The following is a 24,998-nucleotide window of genomic DNA, read 5'->3' as shown; positions in this document are numbered from 1 at the left end:
TGTACTTTCTACTCCACTACATTTATCTGACAGCTTTTTTACAAATTAAGATTTTTGCACAAAATATATGAAGAGTTTATAAAAAATGTACAAGCCAAATAATCAAGGATTGTTAAATAATCAGCATATTAATATACATAACTCAAATCTGATTTAATATGGGAATAATAAATCATTATCATATATACAGCATAATATTTTTTCCAATCGTAACATGGCTAAAATATAGTTCATCAAATATATTTATTTCAGCATTCAGTTTCTTGTTTTTCGAAATATAGTAAAATAATCCATAGCTAAAATATAGTACATAAAATATATTTATTTCAGCATTCAGAAGATGGGACAGTAACATATAATATAAATAAGTGGGTTCCTTCCTAAATGTCGTAAAACTCAATTAACTATTAAGCAGTCATTATTATTTGTCCATATTCATTGTTTTTAATTATTTTGAACTCTGTTAAGTGACATGTGCTTTTTTGATTGTGCAATTAAAAAAGCAAAGCGGCGCACTAAACCCCGGAAGGGACGTTCCGCCCCCTAACTATTGGTTTCTTCCAAAATGTCGTAAAACTCAAAAAGCCCTCTATCTTTATCATTAATATATATTATCCATTGCTTTTTTTTAATTCATCCTTAATATTTTCCCCTTATTTCTTCTTTTAAATTATTGTGAACTCTTCTTATATCACGTGTGCGTCTTTGATGAAAACTAACTGGCGGAAGTGACGTAGTGGGAGCGGATTTAACCTCACGTGACACAGTCTCCGTTGTCCAGTCAGCTGATAAAAGTCGGCAGTGTCGACAACAAGTCAGAATCTTTCCGTCGTCGTCGTGCCGCTCCACGCCATGAGGTTCCCACTGCTGCTGGTGTTCGCCGCGTTAGCGTTGACCAACGCGCTCGTGAGGTAATCCCGTGAAATTATATTATTACTGTGGGTGGTGTTTTTTATGCGTCTGAGCCGAGTGAACACGGTGTCCGTAAACTAATGAGCGCTAGCGTGACGCACACGCAACAACGGTCACATCCCAAACCTATAACTTCTGTCATGTCAAGTCTGTCATGGAGAGAGAGACTGCAAATGTATGCGTTAGCTTCTCAATCCTTTTAACGCAGCGATTCTCACTGGTGGGCCACGAAGGTGCCTGCAGGTGGGCCGCGAGAGGTCATTTATAAATGAATCAAACGTTTTTAATTTTCAATTTTAAAAAGTTTGAAATTAATATACAAATATGTATGGTTTAAATTACGTGGTATTATGTTACTGGTGTAACAGAGGGTTCTTTTTGCGGCTATACTGTGTGGTACTAATAAAATAATAACACAATCGTTCGTCAGCCAAGCCGGCAGCTTATTTATTAACGTCTCAACCTTTTTCACCAACATTTCTCTGCACGTCTTCTTCCTTAAAAAAAGCCCCGAAAACACAATACAATAGCTTACACTGGCAACAAAGACGATGCCTGCGGAATTAAAGGCGGTTTTGGATGAAGCAGTGAAAACGGTACATTTCATCAGAAGTCGTCCACAGCACCTGTTGGCCGTATTATGCAGGTGCTCACCTGGCTTTTTGAACTGTGTGACAAGTCAGGAAATGTTGCGTGAACTCCCGGTTTCAACAGTTAGACCAAATGTGTGACTTCAAGTGGCTTTGTAAGTTGGCGTATTTGGCCGACATTTTTTGGGTACTTAATGAACTCAATCTATCCCTTCAAGGAAAAGCAGTGACCATGTTTCATGTCCACAGTAAGATAAAAGCCACAATAAGGAAGCTCAAGGTGTGTGACAGAAGAGTCGTTCAGAACAACTAGGAGTCCTTTGACAATCTTTGTGAATTCCTCAGTAAAGAGAGGCGGATCGTGGCCAACCCTGTCTCCTACAAACTACGTTCCCCCAGAACTAATACGTATTTTCAATAACGTTGACTAGAAATGTATTTTCTCCCTGATTACGTCGGTGTTTGACGTATTACAAATACGGTGATTATACGCGTATTTTAGTTGTATTGTTTATTACATATACGTTTATAATCGTGTGCTTGTACTATTGCTGAATTTAAGCATATATGAATTTCTAAACGCTGTGGAGAAAAAGAAAAGTGGCGGTGTGAGGCCGGTAACGGGGCCGGTCTGAAGATCGCTTGGCCGCCGGTGTGAGGTTGATATGCCGGTAACGGGGCCGATTTGAAGACCGCTTGCCCGAAGGTGCCGGTAACTGCCCGCTATACGCGCTGGGTCCGGGACGGTGGCTTTTTGTAGTATTAAAGTAAATATATATGAGCTCTGGAGAAAATGGTATACAAACATACATTTTTAATCAGTTAAATTCTTGAGGTGATTTATTTATCCCTAGTTTATGTTTTGATCAGACTTACAGGGCTCTCAAGTGTCACGCATTGAGTGTGACTGTCACTCATTACGGTCTTAAGTCACGCCCTCCTGCCACACAGCTGTCCCCCCCCTTCCCTTTCCCCTTAACGAAAACTTCAAACTTTTGGTAAAAACGATATACAATAAAAAATAATGTATATATTAAAAATAAATTGAGCCCCAGCAACCTTTGTGAATTTTTCTAAATTAATAGGAATTACAAGTCGACTGTAATTATTTGCAATGCAGCAACTTGAATTTAAACAGGAATTATAAGTCCAGTATATAATATACATAAGCACATGGTTCAATATATTTTCTTCTTTATCAACGATACCCTGTTTGAGACGGAAGTAAAAGTACTCATTATGCAGACTGACACATGTCTCAGTTATTTTATTGCATCAATATTATGAATATGAAAGAGGTAGTTAGATTTCTTACTCGTGGTGGAGCTAATTGTATCTCCCTCATATTATTGAGTAGTATAGTAGTTATAGGGCGACTGACTCAGTGGTGAGCAGGATCATCTTTCATTCAGAGGATTGACGGTTGCAGGTTTGATCCCCGGCACCGCTCGCCCATGTCAATGTGTCCTTGAGCCAGACACCTAACCCTAAATTGCTAGTGCCTACGGAGTATGAATGGATGATACTGTTAAATATGTCCAAGATTCCTGGGTGCTTGTGTGGAGAAAAGCTCCAGAACTCAATGGGTTATAATATAACGGTTTAATTAAAGTTTAAATGGTGATACAATATACATTTCTCAGCTATGTATCCTTTCTGAGTCTTGCATTTCCGGTTTCATAGCATAATACCGCTGTTTTTAAAAGCAATAGCAGAAACACGAACAATGGATCCCGTTGAACGTTCAGCTGAAGAGGTCCGCAAATATGAGCATTTATATAAGCCGTCTTTGACGAAGTATAAGGACATGCAGATGGCGGTAAATTCCTGGCGGGAGATATCGGTGAACGTCGGCATGCAGGTCGACTCTAAACGTTCGTTGTGCCACCTACTGTTCTGGCGTATGGAAAAAGCACGGGAACTATAAACCAAAACGAGTCCGTCAATCCGACTGCGTGGCCAGCCGCAGTTGTAGTTGCAAGAGTATATTTTGCCCTTGAGCTCTACGGAGAAATCTGAGCCAGCGACTCATTTAAAAAAATCCTGCCGAGTTCAGGTCTCTTTCAGCCGGCAGCGAGGGGCGGTGACGTACCCGCTGCCCGGCTCATCGATGCCGCAAGCAGGACTTCAAACCGTCCGTAACTCTTTAGGTCAGCTGACTCTTGACAAACCGACCACGCATTTGAAACTCAATAATAATCCATTTTATTTTATACAGCAGTCTGTGTGTTGAGTGAATTACAATCCTAAACTGAAAAATAACTGGTACTTGAAATGGTTATTTGTATATAACATAAAAGTAATAGAAAGTAACTTGGTTACGACCATTGTGGTGATGTTTTCCACAATACTGCCACTTTGTTTTCTCTTGTGTGCATGGGTCCAAACCTGAAATTGTGTTAGTTAAAGGTTGAAGGCCGTGGCTTAAACACACCTTAAGTAAAAAATACATCTACCTGATGCTCCCAGAACCAGTGAAACCTGAAAACCTTCACTAGTATTGTATCTAACTGTTTTAGGTTTATTTATTTCGTAAAATATCTGCAAAAAAACAAATACTATCGTTTGACATGTGAAGGGCGACCCTCATGTATTCCTCATTAGGATTTTCTTGTGTTACTGAAATCTTAACCTTAACCCAGTTACAGTTCCTCAGGTCAGCTGACAGTCATTCATGTTGCACATCCCATGATTCCCATTCCATGATGCATATATACAGTCTCTCCAAATGACATGTGCTAAAAATATGAATCTTCCACTGCTTTTTAAAAGCCACAGCGCAGCTATCGTCACTTGTTTTGTTGGTGTCCGTTTACAGACACTGAACTTAATAGTATCTGCAATATGACTCGGATGGAAGAGAAAGTACTTGAATAAATATTTAACAAAAAATATCAATCCTTTTCAAGGGGGAAAGCAGTACTTTAAGACTAATATTATGAGTTGACGCTCCATGAAGTCATTACAATAGATGTACGTTTAGTTTATTCCGTAGGTGGGTGACACTACTGGAGTTTCTGTTAGAGTTGTTTTTCCATAATTATTATTCTTTTGTCTCTTTCAAAAGAGGAGGAAAATATTCCCATTTCAGTTCAACCGCTTAATAAACTGTATCATGTATTTCAACACTGTTGCATTAAAGTGCATTTGTTTTAGCTCATAAGTGCTTGCTTTAGCTCATGTTTATGTTTCTTGATTATAAACAGCACAGACAATTTTGTGCAACACTCCTGAAAGATAACGCTAAGCCGATAACGATGAAGCATGCTGACCCAATCTTATCTGCAACGTTTATACTTTACTTTAAGATAAGCAGCCTGATGATCGAACCCCTTCACCCTCTCCGTCAAAGAATAAACATGATCTGGAAACAGGCTTTGTATCAAGTTCTAAATCAACTTTCTGCTTTTCTTCTCCTTTTAGAATTCCCTTAAAGAAGTTCCGGTCCATCAGACATGAGCTGACCGACTCAGGGAAAACGGCAGAGGAGCTTAGGGCCGACAAGCCCTCCCTGAAGTACAACTTTGGCTTCCCTCCCGGCAATGGACCCACTCCAGAAACCCTGAAGAACTACCTTGATGTGAGCATCACTCTCAGACCACAAACCTGTGGGCCCCTAACCTCTTCCCTTTCCCCTAATGCAGCGCTCGCAAGCTGAAAAGCCAAGCCGAGGGCAGGGGACAGCCATGACAAAGGTCTTCTTGTAGTGAGGCTGCCACCTCGACCCTTTCGTTTCTGCAGATCCTGCCAGCTGAATGCAAACGTAGCCTTTTAAGACAGACTGATTAATTCTGGTGATGACTAATATCTTCTTTAAAGAGATGGAGCTGAGTGAAGACCACAAGACTGCTGATTCAGAGTTGATCTTTACACCTCTTTACCCAACTTCCTGTCAGCTGACGAGGATTGTTGTTTTACTTCTTCAGATTGTTGCTTTTTTATATTCGGTGAAGTCACAAGTCGGTCTTTCAAGACTGCGTCCACATAGTAGAAGTTTAGTCTTTATACAACAATGAAACTATTTTAGATAACCCAAAGCTGATGCGGCAAACTCTGTCAACAGTGTCCTCTGCAAGTCACATGACACGATAAGGGAGAGAAAGCCCTTTTTATTTCTCTATAGTGTCACAGACGTAATATGTTCTAAGAATAAATATCAAATGCAAAACCAAAACTAGCTGAACTACAGAGTAAGCGGTTTATTCTCTGTGATTTGCGCAAAGCGATCTCCACCACAATCAATCTGGCAGCATTCTAACGTTGGAAACAAAAGAGGAAGTACTTTGATCCTGGGTGACTTGACAAATAACAGACTTTTTTGACCCGACTGACTTTAAGTCTCGTGATACAGAAGTTTGCATCATTTCCTGTGTCTGGAGTCAGCGCTTGTCGCATCACACCGCGTTGTGAAAACAAACTAAAAAACAGGAGAGTGATTTATTGTCGTAACTATTTGACCTGCGTCCCGCTAATATTCGCTGACACCAACAACTGTGAGGCATCATCATCATCATCATCATCATCATCATCATCATCATCATCATGATTTTGCATCTTGCTGTCAGACCTGCTGTTTATAGCTCTAAATTTCGCTCCTCAGTCGGGCTAAAGTGCAGCTTATTAGCAGTAAGCTGGATCGTGACCGCATACAGGAAGTATTCCATACATACAAATGGCTTTTCTTTTGGATTTACCAAAGAGCCTTGACAGCCCAGCCGGGTTATAAAGAAATCATTGTGACCTGTTGGTGCTTTAGTCACAGATGCAGTTTCATGATGAAGATTCACCGTTTTTACAAAGACAAAATGTTGTTTTAACCTGAAGATTCTGTCTCTGAGACAAGCATAATGTTTCATTTAGTTGTTTTTAAAAATCCAATGTGTTATTTGAACATTCAAAGTCAGTAAATCAAGTGCAACTCTGTTGCTGAATTATAGTTGGTTTACAGTATCGGCACATTGATGATAATCATTTAAACTTGCAACTCATTTCGCCTTTTTTTTTTTTTTTTTACAAAAAAAAAAAGAGCGCATCGTCTCCTTGGTCTAACAAACTCGGAACTACAGTGTCCTGAGTCTGACGGAGGTGTTGGCTGTTGCACAGACACGTCAACATTGTGGATGAAGGGCTGTGATCTAAAGCAGACGGGTCACTGCAAAGCAAAGGATTATGGGAATAACGTTTTTGTTTTTTTTTATGACTAAAATAAATGACGCTTAATGACAACCGTTTTAAAATGTCTTTCCATATGTTCTTGTGTGTGTGTAGGACTCACAATGAACGTTCTAATTATTTTTATTTACAACAAAAAACACCAAACTAGCTGGAGGAGAATAAATGTTTGATAACGGCTTGAGTTGGAGAATCAAAGCTCAGTTTCTCGTCTGTTGGTATAAAAGACTGTTTTCTTCCGTGATGGATTATCTCAATATCTCTTTCTGAAAACACACAATCAGCTCGTGGATTACGTGTTCTCTCACATGGATTTATTTACTGGTAGGTATTCAATCTTCACAAAGCTGATTAACATGTTTTGTTTTTATGGTCCAGGCCCAGTACTACGGGGAGATCAGCCTTGGGACGCCTCCTCAGACCTTCACCGTGGTGTTCGACACGGGCTCCTCCAACCTGTGGGTGCCCTCTGTCCACTGCTCCATCTTGGACATCGCGTGCCGTGAGTCCAAATAAAGTCTCCCGCATGACGGCTGTAAAAGCACCTTTCTTCAACGTTTCCTTTTCTGTCAATTGATTTATTTTTATTTTCCTTTTTTCCCAAAGTGCTTCACCACAAGTATAATTCTGGCAAGTCCAGCTCCTACGTGAAGAACGGCACTGCCTTCGCCATCCAGTATGGATCGGGCAGTTTGTCAGGCTACCTCAGTCAGGACACGTGCGCGGTAAGTTCATCTCACGGTGAACCGTAGTTTCTAATACAGAACATGAAACTCTTACGGCTCCGATCCCGTTAACTGCTCTGAAGTTGGTATAAACCGGGGGTCACTAACAGGCGGTCAGGACCCAGACGACGTGGTTTCTGGACCCTTGAACAAAAACGATAGATAATTTAGCGTATATATTACATTTTCATGAATCACTTCTATTTAACCGGCGCAGCTGTCATACCTTTTACGGCTCTTGCTTAGCAGTCAAGGAAACACACCGACCAATCACACGCCTTATAAATCATCTCAAGTGATCCTATTTGGTCAATCACACGGGTGTATTCCGTTAAGCCCCGCCCTCAACATGAGACGTACACACACACACACACACACACACACACACACACACACAGTGTCAGGAGAGACCCGATAGTTGGAAAACATATGAGAGTCAGAAGTTATTTCACTTGGCGCTCCAAAAAGAGAAATGTAGACATCTTAACCAGAGCCAAGAATGGACAGACTCTTATATCTTTATTCAGTTCAAAAGCATTATGTCCATGTTCAGCAACATTTAGACAACGATGTGAAGCGCCACTCCGAGACAAGGCACACATCTTTAGAGCAAACGGACCAACTCTTATCTAAATTTAAGGCACAGAAAAACAAAACTAACAGGTCAATATGATCAGAACCCTAACGCATAAATTAGAGAGACATTAATTAACGGACCAACAATGATGTTAACGGAGAGGAATGAGCTGAAACAATTGGTTTTATAACCATGTCCCGCACACGCATTTCTCTTTTTTGCATAGAACCTGAGGTCAGAGCGGTTTAATAAGTGATTTAATAACCACAGATTAAGTCCCTAACTTCACATTGCTTGATGCTCGAATAAACTGAATTTAAAGCTGCAGGACAATTCAGTTTAAAAGATGTTTCTAAAATTAAGTACTTTATTTTGAGTCATATTTTAAAAAGCTTTTTTTTTTTTAAAATCCAGCCTTTATTTTACTTGAAATAAGAGAAGATAGTGTATTTATGATTAGAGTATGTATTATTTATAATTAATTCAGGTCAATTAGTTTCAGTTCTTGACTATATACAGACGTTAATACAACTGTTGGATACTTTGATACATTTGGCACTGTCTCAACCCGACTCAAGGCTTCAACAAATGAACGGGCTGATAACCAAAAGCGATTTATTTTGGAACAACAAGACACGTAAAACTACAGTTGAGGTATCAGTAGTACATTTTAATCATAGCATTTTTGTGCAATACTGTTAACTGTGATTAGAGCTCAACGATACAAAGCAAAAGATCAATGGTGTCCATAAGCTCGTTCGTTAGAGCGGCGCCTCGCCTGGAATCCAGACGAGAGCAGGCGGCCGCTGCAGGAGGCACAAAAAAACTGCAATCAAGTCGGACAGTTTTCAGCTGGCTTCAAAGTACAAAAAAAACAAATTCCTGTTAGTTCCGCTCTTTAGACTACTTGTAGTTTACAAATCACGTTTAGATTTATTCATATGTGATTATAAATACATATTCATTCATAAATGTGTCTTCCTGCATCCTTTGTTGTTTTTATGTCTGCCTGTGAAATACATTACTTCTGGTTTTGATGGGTTTTACCAATACGATTTTGTATTATAAACCACACCAACTATTTTTTAGATTAAACCTGAGACTAATGGTCAACAATCGAGCGTCAAGTATTACAACTACACATAAAATAAGTATTTTCTACAACACATGGTGTTTGCTGTTAGATCTAAGAGCCAATCAGCTGTTTCCCATCATTTACCGGGCCACGCAGTCGGTGGAGAGCTGCTGCAGCGCCGGGCTCTGAAATCGGGTTTCGCCTTGCTCTCGTGAGAGTATCGTTGCCCACTTGTGCATGATGTCTGAGTGCATGATGCCCCTTGTTTATTGCGGGGGATACGTTCCAAAAATAACTTGCAATAGACGAAAACCGCAAAGTAGTCAGCTTTATTTTTTACCATTATTATACATGTTTTAAGGCCGTAAAAGCCCTACCCACACACTTTTCTCAGACAGGCATTAACATTTTCTCACATTTCTCTTATTTAAACACTCTCAAAGTTCAAACTTTTAAAAAAATAAGCCCGAACATGTTTAACAAATTTCATTCTGAGGTCCTCTGACTGTGCCTCTTTGTTCTGACGCCTCTCCGCTGTCTTTTTAGCCGAACGTATTCTGTACTGTACAGGAGACACTGCACGGAGGAGACTGATTGACGATTGAAGGGTGTACAGTACAGTCCCTTGGCCAATCAGGGCACAGAACACAATGCACGTTCTTACTGTAGCTGTAAAAAAAAAAAAAGAAATCCGCGAAAGGTAAACCGCGTTATAGCGAGGGACGACTGTACAATAGCTGTTAGCAGTGCTGCTAACGTGACTAGTGCTCCTCCTGTCACTTTTAACAGATTTGTTGTTCACAAAGTAACGTTGGAGATCAATGACTAGAAAGCATAAATGCCGACGTCCTGATCGCATATTTTTACTGACTATCGTCTGATAGCGCTAGTCAGTAAACCGTAATGACTAACCTGTTTGTTTCGCTGTTTCAGATCGGAGACCTCTCCGTGGATAAGCAGCTTTTCGGTGAAGCCATCAAGCAGCCCGGCGTTGCCTTCATTGCTGCCAAGTTTGACGGCATCCTCGGCATGGCCTACCCGCGCATCTCTGTGGACGGTGTGGCGCCAGTCTTTGACAACATCATGAGCCAGAAGAAGGTGGAGAAGAACGTCTTCTCCTTCTACCTGAACAGGTGAGCCTAGTTTCTGTAGGATGTGAAGTCTGTCTGCTGCGGGAACTTAACCCGTAACCTGCCGCTTCCCCTCACAGACATAGGAACCACGTGGCTTCTCCCGCATGGCTCCACTGAACGTGACGTAACGTCAAAAAACGTGACGGATACTCTTTATGTGCTGGTGTAGAGTGAAACAAGCAATGTAGAGTCGGATGATGATGGTGTTTCTGATTCTATGCCAGTTTTAATCTAGGACCCGGTTAATGGCCCAAAACATTATCCAGTGCATCAATTCAGTCTGTTGCATGCATCTGTCATCTAATTGTATATTATTGAAAAAGAAACAATGCATCAGTACGTTTCAGAGAACTCAAACGGAACCAAACTCAATATATCCGCTTCATCCATCACCTAAAGCCTAAAAATGACCCGGAACTTGCATTGAGCTTTACATTCTGATCTCTTGTCGCGAAGCAAGCGGTCTATTTATGAAACACTTTGAGTTTCTGCAAACGATCAGTTTTTTTTAAGCTGGCAGCTTGTGCAGAGCAATGCAGGGAGCAGAAAACCCCTGTGGAGCCGCTGACTGATCACCAGCCAGTCTCCTCCCAGCCGGGTTCAGATGAGGACGTGCTGCAGATGGACCGTTCTCACAAATGTGCTCATAACATTTAGACCACAGATGACAACTTTTCTGGTTCCTGAACGGTTTTTTAGATGAGCTAAAATTAAACTAAAACTTTCTTTCGTTCCTGACATTAATGTCTGTTTGTGCTGCCGCCGGGATATTGTTTTGTATTTAGTTTTTAATATATCGACATAAGTTCACTATTATATGAATAGTCTTAATGTTAGCTGTTATGTTTTAAATTAAGTTTTTGCTGCTTGAAATGAGGAAATATATTCCCATCTCATAGTGTTGAGTGACATATTAACGTAGTGTGATCCAGCTGCAAAGAGGATCGATTAAACTTTCTGTTTGTCAATGGACTATTTCAAGAAAAGTCAAACCAAAGTCTCATTTAACCGGGATACAAACCATTGCAGTGTGGGAGCAGATCTTTCAGAAAACTAGTATTAGTAATATAAACTAGTATACGACACTTGTTATCTGCTAGAACAAAATTTTAACATCGTCCTCTGACGTTGATCCGGATGTTTCTCTGTCTGCATGATGACGTTCTAAAATCTCTCTCGTCAGGAACCCGGACACGGAGCCCGGCGGGGAGCTGCTGCTTGGAGGAACCGACCCCAAATACTACACCGGGGACTTCAACTACGTCAACGTGACCCGCAAAGCCTACTGGCAGATCCACGTGGACGGGTGAGGGCTCCAACCTCTCAAATGCACAGTGATAGTAGTTTATTATTACACCAGGCCGTCTTCAGAGACGTTAACATCTGATGTCATTTACTTTTAGAAATTTTTCTTTCGTTGTTGTTTTTTCACTTAATGTTTCTTACTTGTATTGCTTTAATATTTAGCGCTGGTGTCATTGCTGGTTTTTTTACCCTATTGTTTATATATTTATTGTAATCTTTTGATCTCTGGATCAAGACTTTACTTCTTAACGTAACCGTTTCAGGATGTCGGTGGGCAGCCAACTGAGTCTGTGTAAGACTGGCTGCGAGGCCATCGTGGACACGGGCACGTCTCTGATCACCGGCCCCTCTGCAGAGGTTAAGGCCCTGCAGAAGGCCATTGGAGCCACGCCCCTCATCCAGGGAGAGGTGAGGCAAACAAACTGTTCTTCACCGATGAAGAAGATAAAACACACACAGTAATTGTGTGGCTCTACATAAAAACACAACAGCGAGCCTCAATGTTTCCTTCATCAACAAACACACTTTAGTTTTATTTTCACAAATCACTCACCAGAGCACCAAATGTGGATTCATCCGCCACTGAAAATAGTTCCAAAATTAAAACAATTTCTTACAGTTTTGGGTCATTAAAACCAGTCACCAGCTGGAAAAAATAAACTATATATATTTACAACTAGCGTCCTTAGAATCCAACAAATGACGGCGCGTATGAGTCTCAAGACGCACTGTCGTCAGGACAATACACTTCATGGGGGCGCTAATACCGTTTCTTTCTCCATTCAAAATTGACCGTAAAGACGATAGCTTTTGCTGATAAACGGTGCATTATGCAAGTTCAGTTTCAACTTTTTCAGATAAATTTTGCTTATGGCAGACAAAAAAAACATGCAACAAAAACAACAAAAATTGATTGACGAACTGTCTCTAACTTGAGAAGACCTATTGAGTTACTTGCACAGATCATTATATTGATGAACTGAGCTGCTTCCCATGCCTTGACTATCATCAAAACAGAAGACAGACATTTTGCAGGAACGCGCGCAGAACATCTTATTCATGGTGCACAGCAGTAGAACGTTTCCAATAAAGTCAGCACTCTTAGCACGGATAGTGCATAAATATGACGCTGTTGCGAGATTTCTGTCGTTGGAACATGTCGCCTCGCCAGCTCTCTGTCACAGTGTCTCTGCAGAACAGTGCATTTGACAATATCTTGGCCAAATGCATAACAGTTGTGGGTCTTCAAACAGCCCGGCAAGTACGGCTGAATTAGAAATTGAACATAAACAAACAAAAGAAGTCACTTGTCCATCTAACAGGGACCCTCACTATTGAACAGGCTGTTTATGTTGTTTCCTGCTAAAAGACAAACGTTTATTCTGGTACCTGTTCAGAAAAAACAAGAAAACTGATTTATATACTGATGTTAACTTGCTGTTGCTCCGAGAGTGCCTGTTGTGTTGTTCCAAATACATTACTAAAATAAAATTGTGTGTACTTTTGATAACTGTTGCTGTGAAATTGCTTTATTACACGTTCAGTGCATTAAAGAGTTGCTTCTGGTCGTTTCAGTACATGGTGAGCTGTGACAAGGTGCCCTCGCTGCCCGTCATTACCTTCAGCATTGGCGGCCAGTCCTACTCTCTGACCGGAGAGCAGTACGTCCTCAAGGTGAGACTCTGAGCCGGGGGGGTGCTGCCTGTCGGCCAGCAGAGGGCGACGGAGAGGCGGTCCTTCTGCAACAATGGACACTGTGTTCACTGAGTGTTGCATTATAAACTAAACAAGTGCAGCTTTGTTTCACTTTTGCAAAGTCAGGAGGCCGCTGGTTTGTTGTCTGAGGAGTGATTACACATTCTATTTATTTAAAAACATTCCTGCAGCTCTGTCTCTGACTGTCTTTTCTCCTTTTTTTTGTTGGAATATCCAGGTAAGTCAGGCTGGAAAGACGATTTGTCTGAGCGGCTTCATGGGTCTGGACATCCCCGTCCCCGCTGGGCCCCTGTGGATTCTGGGAGATGTGTTCATCGGCCCGTACTACACCGTCTTTGACCGGGACAACGACAGGGTCGGCTTCGCCAAGGCCCAGTGAACCTGCGCTGGAGGCACACGCCTAAATAAAAGCTTGAAAGAAAAGAAAAGAAAAGTGCAACAAAGATCTTGAGCTGCACGCTTTTCTGTTGCTTCGCGATCAAACCGTCATCATCAAATGTTGTGTAACGCCTGAAAGCACTGATCCCAGTAGTTTGTGTGATTTCCGGCCGTGTGTGTGAAAGATTGGAGGTTTGGTATGTTGAACATGATCAGGGATCAGTTGATTGTGACAAACGCCCTTTTCTTTTTCTTTTAACATCAAAGTGATTTTTTTATTTGTTTAAATCAGGGAGTGTTAAAGGTATTTCTAAAAAGGAAGTTGTTCTTCTACTACTGACTTTGAGTTGAGTGTTGTGATTGGCCTAAATAAAGCGTTTTTAAAAGAAGCGGTGAGTCGTCCTGTTTGTCGCAAGTATTCAACTGATTAAACAATTCACTGCCATCACTTCATAGCAAGTGAACAGAAACAAGTTGATCCTCTCGGCAATAAAGAGAATAAAAGTATAAAAAGACCAAACTAACTTTTTTTTTTTTTTTTTTACAATTTTAGTAGACTGTGAAACTCAAACAAATTGTAATTTCCCAGTGAGGCGACCGCAACAAATCCTTCAAACTTTATTATTCCCTCAATCACTTACATTGTATAAAATAAGAAAATCAACTACATTAATCAAAGAGTCATCCATAACAGTAGTTATTTTACGGACTTTCCCAGTATAAATAGTCATAACGTCCAGTCAGCTGTTTAGTTTCCAGTAGCTAAAGTTTGTCTTGCTATAATATACCGTTTAGTAAAACTCGTACAGAACGAGACTGTGACCCCCCCCCTTTTTTTTGCTGACTAGTTATCAGCTGATTACCTGACTGGTATAAACTATTATGGTGTTTTTTATATCAATAAAATAAATATATATGTAAATGACCTGAAAGTTTACACACAGATGGGAATTTCCGTCTCGATCAGGTGAATTAAATTCTTCACAAATCAATATTTAATCAAATTAATACAAAAAAAATCTTGTAGATCCAACATAAAACCTTTATCACTTTCTAGTAAGGCATCTTTTCTTTTTATAAAACAAAACAATTACTATTATGTGGTTTATTAATTCAATGATTTACTAATGATTTATAGATGAATTGTAAGTTGTAAACGTCTGCTTCAGGCTCTAACTTTCTGGAATAACATTTATTGATTTCAACTTATCAACAGTTATAACTTTAGACCGTTCTTAATAATATCAGTAACCTAAGAACAGAGGGTTGTGGTTAAACATGACATAAATTCTACTATAAAGTGTTAATTGATTAATTAACAAATAATAAAGCCAATATTTGCAACAAGAAAAGACAATGTTACTTTTCCTACTCTTATGACAATATGTAACAACTTTGGGTTTTTAACTATTAGTTGGACATTTGGATTTACAACATTTATATTGAATTAAATGAGAAAATAATCTGCAGTTTAATTTAAAGTGTTAAATTACTTGAAGCCCTAAACAACACATACACCTTTTATAAATGATGCCTCAATAGAAAGTGATTTGAAATATCCGTTATGGAACATTTTACTGGTCGAACGTGAGTTCAGTCAAGTTGTAAACAAACCAGTTCAACCAGTTTATCCGAGCAGGAGCTTCCTTTTTACTTATGTGTTTCTCAGGAGATGTTTGGAGCGTTTCATCCTCAGATGCTCGCAGCAGAAAGTAAATACTTTTTTTAAAGTGTTCTTGAGGTTTGGTTCTCCAGAGGAGCTGTTTGTCTCCAAAACAAGAAAACAAGCGGCTCAGTTTCATTCTCCGACTGGAGGCTGACCTTTAACCTCAGCCCTTCAGTCCTCTTGGCCTCCCTTCTCTTTCTCTGAGCTCTCTAGCTCCTTGCTCTGGCTCTCCTGCCTGCCGTCAGACTCTCTCTGCGGGGCCGCCGGGTCCCTGACGACGTCCCCATCCACCTGCAGCTGCTCCTCCACCTCCTCCTCCAGCGGCCGCACGGCGTCCGGGATTATCTCCACCTCGATGTCGGAGGAGTCCTCGATCTCCTTGAACCACACGGTCTTCTGGCCCTCCTTCCTCCTCTGCTTGGCCCTGGTCGACCTCTTTTCGTATTCGTCGTCGCCGTCCCCCCGGCCCCTTCTGGAGAGCCTCGCGGAGGGGCTCCCTGCAGCCACATGGTTGGTGTGGCCTCCGCAGGAGGAGCAGTGCCTCTCCATGGGGAGGACCCGGCCCCGCCCCTGGGGGAAGGTGCTCCGTCGGGGCGGGGCGTTGTTCCGGCGCCGCTCATTCCCCCGGCCCGGGTCGCCCTCGGTCTGGAAGCCGTCGTTGGTGTACTGTAGGGAGTCCCTGTGGCCGGACCGGGGCTGGTCCGACTTCAGGCAGGGGCCCAAGCACTGCAGAGGGAAGAGAGGCCCCTCAACAACACGGCAGCTAATGAACATGCTATTCATTGTGCCCCGAGAGAGGGCTCAAGACTCACTGGGTCTGTCACACTGAGCTCTTCTGTTGTTCAGACATGAATACTCAGAGGAGCTCTGGACAGCAACTTTAAACAGCTGTAGTCTAAAGTTAAACATCACCGTGTGGAGAGATTCAACTAGTTAAACATTCATAGTTCCAGAGGAAAAGATGAATTATCAATGTTTTTTCTACTGAAAATGGCAGGACAAAAATCCTTGTGTTTCTAGCTGTGAAGATCATCTAAATGCCAAAATTAAGTATTTCTTGCCAGACAAAGTGTTTTTTGTATGTGATAAATTGAAAGTTAAATAGCGAGGACCTCACAGAATACGTAATAATTCATCAAGTGAGGCACGAATGAGAAAGATTATTTATAGTAAAAAACGTAAAATTTAGATTATTTCATTTTGAAGACTTCCTTTGCTTTTACCGCTTTAGCAATTTAACATTTATTCACTTGATTTAAGTTGAGGTTCAACAAGAAATGAGAAACATGCTTTGAAGTTGATATGCTTGATAATAACTTTGGGAAGTTTTCATTTCTCATTACCATCACCATGAGAATAATATTTTCATCTCATTGAAAGCCAAAAATGTCAAAGTATTCCATTAATACGGGAACACACATGATTAACTTCTCATTAATAAAGCAGGTAGTGCCGGTGAAGTGTTGGTGGCCGCAGGAGTTAATACTTTCCAAATTGTTATAAGAAATGTTATGTCAAGTTGAATTGATAGATTTCTAATAGACCTGACTGACCTCGCATATCTTGTCCATGCTACCGTCGCCCCTCCACAGGCGAGAGATGAGGAAGCCGATGACGATGAGGCAGAGCACCAGCAGCGCCGCCATCACCAGGCCCAGCAGCGCCATGTCGCCCGGCCGGTAGCCCACGCTGGAGGGGGACGGGATGGCGACCGCTGCGCCGCGACAAAGCTTATATCATCTTTCATTTAAACGTTCATATTATTGAAATTATTCGGACATCAGCCTGTTCACCACACTGTGACTTCTTTTTGACCACTTTTTGGACATTTACTTACTTTATGGCTTTTCATTATATGTCTTATTTGACTTACCATAACATAACCTACAAAATAATATGGAATACAATAGCAAGCCTTTTTCATATGATGTTTTTATGACTTTATTACAATTTTATTGACTTTCTATATGTTATACTATTTTATGAAATTGTGTGCCATTTTTTATGATATACTTTATAATTGTATAATATTTTTTCTCTATATATTCTCTCTCTCTCTCTCTCTCTCTCTCTCTCTCTCTCTCTCTCTATATATATATATATATATATATATATATATATATATAGTTACAATGTCATTGATTATACTGTAAGGAAATGCTATTTGTTAATTGCATACAGTATGACTTTGTATAACATGAATGACTTTTCAAAAGAGTTTTTAAATCACATTTTTCATGATGTACTATACAATGATTTTTTGTTTAGTGATTTTTTATTGCGTACTAAATTAAAACTTTTTTGTGACTTTTTATTACTTTTTTTCATTTAAAAGTTGAAACATTATTAATCTCTTCTGCTAGTGGGCTGACTTTCCCTTTAAATATCTCAAAATTATCTGTAAATTCAGGTCATCCAGAACGATAATCCATTGGATTCTATGAAGGAAAAGTTTCTAATGACAGAATTATGAATATTAGATTGTATTTTAAACCAGGGAGATCCCTATTTTAAATTTAAAAAACTGTGTAGTATAATAAACTCAATTTAATTATATGTAGCTTTCACATAATGTGCAATACATTGTCATTCATACTCACTATATCAAACATGATATATTTTATAGCTGAAATCTTCATGTTTTACCTGGTATGACCTGAACAGAAAGGGCCGCTGTTCCAAACTCGCCTGTCGTCGTGTCCACGGCTCGGAGCTGCATTCATAAAGAGAAGAAACGTCGAGTGTCAGTAGTTGGATGCAACGATATTTCATTGGGTCTCCATCTGAAAACGTCTGGACTCGCCCGTCACCTGAAGCGCAAAGGACTCCGTCTTCACGACTCTCTTCAGGATCACAAACCCGTCCGAGGTCACGTTGACGTAGCTGCTGTACTGGACCTCGTACTTCATGTCCGGATTCGCACCCTGACGTCAATAAAGGGCATAGAAATAAAGATGTGAGGTATTATGAGACAGTAAGCAACGACTCTCGCACATTAACAATATAAATTATATATAAATCTGTCTATTTAGCTTCTAAAGCTTCTCTCTTCCCAACATTTGGTTCTGGACATGTGAAATACATTCTGTGTGTCATCTTATAAAAGCACTAGCGATGTCTTTGAATGCTTATTTTAAACCTACATGACCAGGATGAAGTACAGCATGTTAACTCTTGAGTAGTCTTTGTGTTTGTGTCCAACTGATGAGTGTGACTCAGTGTTCTCTCTCTTTTTGTTTTGTTTTGAGCCTCCACCAGCCCCCCTGAGGGGAATATCCATCACTTTCGCTTCTTAATGCCCCACTTTGTTCACCAGCTGATCTCAAACTGAGTTCTTCTGCTGTCTGCTGCAGAGCGGGAAGTGAACAACGACTTTTGTGAAGCTTACTTTCTCTAAAAACAGCCGTAAACTGCGCTGATTTTTGGTTTGTAAACCTCCAGCAAAACCCCCTTTGATTATATTTATTTTTTAAATCTGGAGCAACAGATTAATGGTGAGAATCGTTATCGATATAAAAGAATCAGTTATCAGTTGACACTCACATTGGCGAAGTCCTCATCCCGCGCTCGGACCCTGAAGGGCCGGTTGGTTCCCCGGTCTCGGAGGATCATGCTCTCGGGCACCGAGTTGCTGTAGATGAATCCTTCGTATCGCTCCTTCTCGAAGCGAGGAGGGTTCCTGCTCTTCTTCATCACGTCGATGGTCACCTGCGTCACCGAGAACTGATCCCTGTTGGTGACCTGGGATGCCTGAGAGAAGGAGTTGGACCAACGTTAAACCCAAGTGGGCGGCCATTTTCCTTGCATTAAGGAAATGAATGAGATTTTCTATTTTACCAGAACAGTGAGCGTTATCGGGCCGACGATGTCCGCAGCTTTCGCCATTGAGATGTTTCCTGTTTCCTCATCAATCTGGAAAATACTTCCCTCATTTCCTGGAGATAAAACAAAATGTCGTCACTGTGAATAAAAAGCTGATGAGGAAATGTGTTTCTCGGGCCTTGAAGTTTACTGCTGTTTATTGAAGGCTTGAAGGAAGACCTGCATACATATTCATGTTTTATTATATATTATACACTGCCTGGCCAAAAAAAAAGTCACAAATCACAGCCCCGCCCCCACAGGCTTGTACAGTAGGCAGTAGAAGTTAAATCCAGTTGGCAATTTTTTTTTTGTCCAGGCAGTGTATTTTCTTAAGTCTTGTTCCAGCTTACTGCTGCTACAATGAATACTACTGATGATGATGATGATGATGATGATGATGAGGTAAAATCTTGAAAGCTGGAGCTGACTCTTCCGTTGAGGAGGAGTTACCAAACACGGCGTGTTTAAATAGAAATAAATAGTGTTGTTGGGTTCAAACCTCGGAGGATTCTGTAGCTGATCTGCTCGCTGCAGTTCTTGTCTCCATCCTTGGCGAACACCGGACCGGGTTCCAGCACCAACGGCCCGTCCTGTGGATCAAAGCCATCACCCACTGATTCTGCAGTCAAGAGTTTTACTGGCTCATCTTTGGTTGAATCCATGAGAATTGGGGGATGGGGATGTGCGCCATAAATCCAGCCCTAAACGGGAACTTTGGAGTTTCCTTTTCGCGTGAAATGTGTTTGGACAGGTGCTGTGAGGGAACGCGTTATAAATGAAGCTCACCTCCTTCTCCGTGAGGTTGACTTTGCCTCTGTAGCCGGTGCTCACGCACAGTTTAGCAATTCCCGAGTTGGTCCTCAAACAAGGCTGAAACCACGGAGGACGGTTATCGACGTCCTTCACCTGCACCGTGATGGAAGCCACGGAGGTGAAGAAGGGCTTGTCGGAGGCGGAGCCATCGAGCGTATCCTAAAACATGTGACACGTGTTCACCAGGGGTCAAAGGTCATCGAGATCGGCCACAACGGGACGTCGTGTTCTATAAACGGGGACTATACCTGCACATGTAAAACCAGAGAGATCTTCTGCACGACGTCGTAGTCCAGGATGCTTTTCACGATTATCTTTGGAGTGTTAATGTTCTCAAGGCGGAAGTATTTATCCTGATTTAGCAGCGAGACAGAGAGAGAACATATATCACATATATATATATATATATACACATATATACATATATATACTGAAGGCGCAGCTCTACGGAACCTTGAGAGTCTGCAAATCCAAATGTCATAAAAATATAATCCAAAAACTGTATTACATTTAATATGTACATTACAATGGCAAGAACGGCTCCTGTATAATATGTCATGAACATGTAATATCAAAATGAGAAAACATAATAAATAAACATAATTTGGATGTTCCCTCAGTATCTTGCTGTCAAATAACACAACATTTAAGTCAAGTCATCATTACATATGTTCTTACTGTCGCTGGCTCTAAGCGGTAGAACAGAGGCTCTGAATCAACGTCCGACGCTTCGATCAGTCCGACACTAGAGTTCACCGGTGTGAGCTGCAGGAGACAAAAGTACTGTAGTCCTCATCGTGTTCACACCTCACACACACACACACACACGCACACACACACCAGTAGCCCTCACCTCGTCCACCTCCAGGACGTAGTGGCTTTGTGCAAAGTTCGGAGGGTTGTCGTTCTCGTTTTCTACCAAAACCTCCACCGACTCGTTCACCTGGAGCAGAAACAAGCACGTGCTGTGTTCACTGACTGATGTTTACGTTATGTAGTGTTGGCATATTTGTTGGTATTGTGTTTTCGCTTAACTTACAGAGCTGAATCCGGCCTTGCTGCACTGCACCCACACCACCAGAGCTGCACTGTGCAATGACTGACAAACACACAGTGGTTATATCAAGAGTTCATGCACCACTGCTGATCATCTGATGGCACTCAAGTTACAATAACTACTCCTGTGGCTACATTTCCCCAAATTAAAATCCATTTGTTTTGGTTTCAAGTTGTAGTATGACCCCTTTGGTTGTATAGAAGTCTATATAAATGACTCTGCTTCTCTCTGGATTTATTCCCTCAGTAAACATTGTAAACATGAATTTATGTCTTAATGTCTAGTTTCAACTCTTCTTCATTCCAGCATGATGTTCATTTAGTAAATTATTTATTTATTATTTAGAGCCAAACTGACCATAAAGCAGGGGATGCTTTAGGGCGGGGCTACAGGATGATTGACAGGTTAATACCACGGTCTGGGACTTTAACCTTTTCACTGTGTGCTTTTCAGTTCATTTTAACATCTTTGTTGCTGAAAAATGTCTTAACCAGTATTGGTTGCACGTATAGCTACTTCCTCTTCTGTCGCTTCTGAGTGCGTAAAAACAAGACGCAGTCTGTGCTAATGAGTCAAGGTGCTCTTTAATATTAATATCCATTTTAAAGCCCATTAAGATCTCCACGCCTCTGATTTGCTCCCCTCACTGATGAATCACTGACATCTGTCCAATCAGATTAGTTTCGACTCAGCAGTAGTCATTTTGATTATAATCTCCATTTTTCCTGTTTATTTATACATGTGAATAAACTGGATTAGAGATAAATCAAACAGGCTGATATTAGTTTATCGGTGTCTACTTTTACCGATAATTACCTTGAAATAGTTTAAAGGAAATGCAAAAGATACATTGGATGTCATCTTGAAAACCTCTGTCACCTTCACATTTTATGTTTCAAAGGTAAAATGTTCTATAAAGTAGATTTCTATCACACAATTTGAAAAGAAATTAAAAAAATTCCAAGGATCTTCCTCTCAGCTGACAGGATCACATGTCTCAGACTAGGATCCATCATCACCTCATAGTCCAGTCCCTTCTTCACCATCAGGGCATTTCCCTTCAGGTATAACAGATCTTCGGGGTTCACTGAGACGGTCAGCGTGACGTCGTTGCCGGAGACGATAGTCACCAGTTGGACGTCGGCCGTGTTGTTCTCTGTGATCGTGATGGGGCCCGGAGGCACCGTGCAGACTGAGAGCAGAGAGAGTGGACCAATGAGATACTGAAGAGACTACTGCATGCATTACACTTTTATATGGGACAGTATTATTATTACAATATAATATAAATATTATTACCATGTTTACTTGACGTTTACAGGACTTCAAACACCAGCAATTAGATAGTATACACTGCTTGAGTGAGCAAGGTCTTTCCCAACGCTCGAGGGACACATGGTGGCCTACCTCTTCCTAATTTCATTTTTTATTATTGGGCAACTACCATTAAAAAAAATAGAAGTTTGGATTAATGCCCTGGAGACTGACTGGTGTCTTTAGAAAGCTCATTGTTGCTACTATCCCTCTTTTCCTATCTTCTTCTAAACCGATTTGGACTTCGTCGTCACTTTAAATTTCAAATCGTTTCCTCTCTGGGTCAAAGTTTTCATAATCATTTATTCAGTGGACAAAACTTCTCACAGTGGAAAAAAAAAACGACTGAAGTCTTTGTAAAAGATGTGACCTGGCCCATTCAAATCTGATCACTTTGTAATATAACACTCCCAGTCATACCCTGACCTCCCATGCAACATTCTTTGGGAAAGACTACTGGACACACATCCAACTCAGAAGTGTTTGATCTCTAAAGTTTACAACCAGTAATATCTATCTATCTATCTATCTATCTATCTATCTATCTATCGATCGATCGATCGATCGATCTATCTATCTGTAAAATCATTTGATGTCTCCAGATTTGCAGATTTTCCTTTTAATAATGTTAATAATATTTATGTATGAAACATTTTTGGCTTGTGAAGGTTTTACTTGATTTAGGGCATTTTCACACTATTTTCACGATTGATTAATGGAGATAATAATCAGCAGTTTAATCCAGAATGAAAATAAGAGTTGAAAATAAAGTATACTATAACAGTAAAATCCAGATGTTCTATCAATGCATGAGTAATTATAAGCTATTGATATAAGATATAATAGTATAACAATCACACAGTGTTTTCTTTTTGAGCACTTTAACTTTGTAAAACCCTGCAGAGCAAATTGATCCGCTGCCTCTACCCAGAATCCACCAGTTCTTCTAAACTAAATAAATTCTATAATACTATAAAAATAAGGACCAAGAAATGCTAAGGCGACAAACGTAATATTGTACTGAAAGGAATAGCCCAACATTTTGAGGGATGCACTTCACTTTTTCTGTGGATGAGAAATTCCAAAGACGCATGAAGCGCATAATATATGAAACAAAGTAATCATAAAAGCATGAAACAAATCAAATCCAACAACAGAAAAGATGAAACACCAGCCCCTGTGCGGTAATCAACAGCAGCATCACTGACCAACAACACAAAAAGCTTCAAGTGCATTAAAGACGTCGTCGTGCTGCACCAGTATGTAACCTGCTGTGTTCACAGATAAAACCGTGAATGTTGGTTTTATTGCTTCACAGTCGTTTGTGAGGAGAAAAAGGCCCTTTCAACCTTTAGGGCCCTTCTTTTGTAAACACTTTGTCTGGCTGGCTTTTGGGACATCAGCTGACGTGTTGCCAAAACAACACAGCTCCTACGTAGCAGAGGATGCTTTCCAGCGCCTCCATGTCGCTCAAACCAGCTCATCTCAACCCATTCTTAATCAAACCTGAAGGCGGAACGTCAAGTCCCAGCGTTGCTGATACTTTGTGCTTCTTTTAGTGTTGTCACGCTGCACCGAAAATAAATCCCTTCGTCTTAGTCTGAACCCTTTCAAAACAACCGATTTCGTCATGTATTTTCTTCTAAAGCGGTTGTCGGGCCCCAAAATATCGAGAAGGAGGGAAAGGAAAGAATTACTAAGAATTGACAATAAATGATGTGAATATCTGTATTTTTGTGGTGAAATACCAGCTAAGGCCCCTAAAATTATGTGTGTATTTGTAGATATAGAGTTCATAAAGTCCATAAAGTCCCACTAGCTCTCTGGAGCCTCCTCAGCATCTCCATCTCTCCCGCCCTGCACCGACCTCACCAACCTCACCGACCTCACAGCTCTACTCACGTCGTTCAGCTGGACAAACCGCACAAAAGCTGACAGCGACGATACATCCGAGGAGAATGTCCACAGGTCGGCTCCTCCATTGCAGTTCCATGTCCCGATGTTCAAAAGGCACCAGCAAATGAAGTGCTGGAGGAGGATGAGGAGCCCGTGGTACCAGCTGGTACTCGTCCACATAATGCCCCGTCTGTGCTGCCCGGCGAGTGGGAGTCGACTACAGTTGCGATGTTTGTGACTTCATCTTACGGGCGCATATTGCATAAAGCGCCTGCCAGCAGAGGACTCGCTGCCTCCTACTAAAATACTTGCATCTGCTTTAGCCGGACGGGTCACTCTGTATCTTTGGCCCTGGTGCATTCTGGGAGTAGTCCAGCAGAGGAATGTTGGCAGCTGGAAACATTTCCCACATGGATGAATACACTTCAGGTTTCAAGGTGTACATAAATACATCCATCCATTTTTCATATATATATATATATATATATATATATATATATATATATATATATATATATATATATATATATATATATATATATATATATATATATATATAATACTGTCAAGAGTGGAATAAGTACATTTAAAAATATATACATAAATATATAAATATTTATGTATATATACATATTTATATATATATGAAAAATCTGTATGAAATATACATATATATGAAATTATATATGAAATATATATATATATATATATATATATATATTTATGTGTTTGTGTGTGTGTGTGTGCGTGTGTGTGTGTGTGTGTGTGTTTGTGTGTGTGTGTGTGTGTGTGCGTGTGTGTGTGT

General features: G+C 40.6%; 2 protein-coding genes across 2 annotated transcripts; one reads left to right on the top strand and one right to left on the bottom strand.

Annotated features, from left to right (window-relative positions):
• The first annotated feature begins 768 nt into the window (after positions 1–768).
• ctsd (cathepsin D) lies at positions 769–13,972 on the top strand. Its single transcript, XM_068577834.1, has 9 exons — positions 769–911; positions 4,926–5,082; positions 7,053–7,176; positions 7,281–7,399; positions 9,985–10,184; positions 11,368–11,490; positions 11,753–11,897; positions 13,065–13,163; positions 13,423–13,972. The coding sequence occupies exons 1-9, from the start codon at positions 853–855 to the stop codon at positions 13,582–13,584; spliced, it is 1,188 nt and encodes a 395-aa protein (XP_068433935.1). The 5' UTR covers positions 769–852; the 3' UTR covers positions 13,585–13,972.
• Positions 13,973–14,173: 201 nt separating this feature from the next.
• On the bottom strand, positions 14,174–24,410 carry cdhr5a (cadherin-related family member 5a). Its single transcript, XM_068577777.1, has 14 exons — positions 24,200–24,410; positions 22,003–22,175; positions 20,966–21,025; positions 20,780–20,869; positions 20,605–20,691; positions 20,175–20,279; positions 19,900–20,085; positions 19,613–19,703; positions 19,087–19,184; positions 18,793–18,999; positions 18,060–18,173; positions 17,896–17,962; positions 16,803–16,963; positions 14,174–15,975 (listed from the first exon to the last, which is right to left on the bottom strand). The coding sequence occupies exons 1-14, from the start codon at positions 24,288–24,290 to the stop codon at positions 15,421–15,423; spliced, it is 2,085 nt and encodes a 694-aa protein (XP_068433878.1). The 5' UTR covers positions 24,291–24,410; the 3' UTR covers positions 14,174–15,420.
• Positions 24,411–24,998: the final 588 nt, after the last annotated feature.

This window comes from Clinocottus analis, unplaced genomic scaffold, assembly GCF_023055335.1.
Source record: "Clinocottus analis isolate CAN_PGR_092001 unplaced genomic scaffold, fCliAna1.0.p SCAF_1, whole genome shotgun sequence".
NCBI classification, from domain to species: Eukaryota; Metazoa; Chordata; class Actinopteri; order Perciformes; family Cottidae; genus Clinocottus; species Clinocottus analis.
This window is presented reverse-complemented; position numbering and strand designations above follow the sequence as displayed.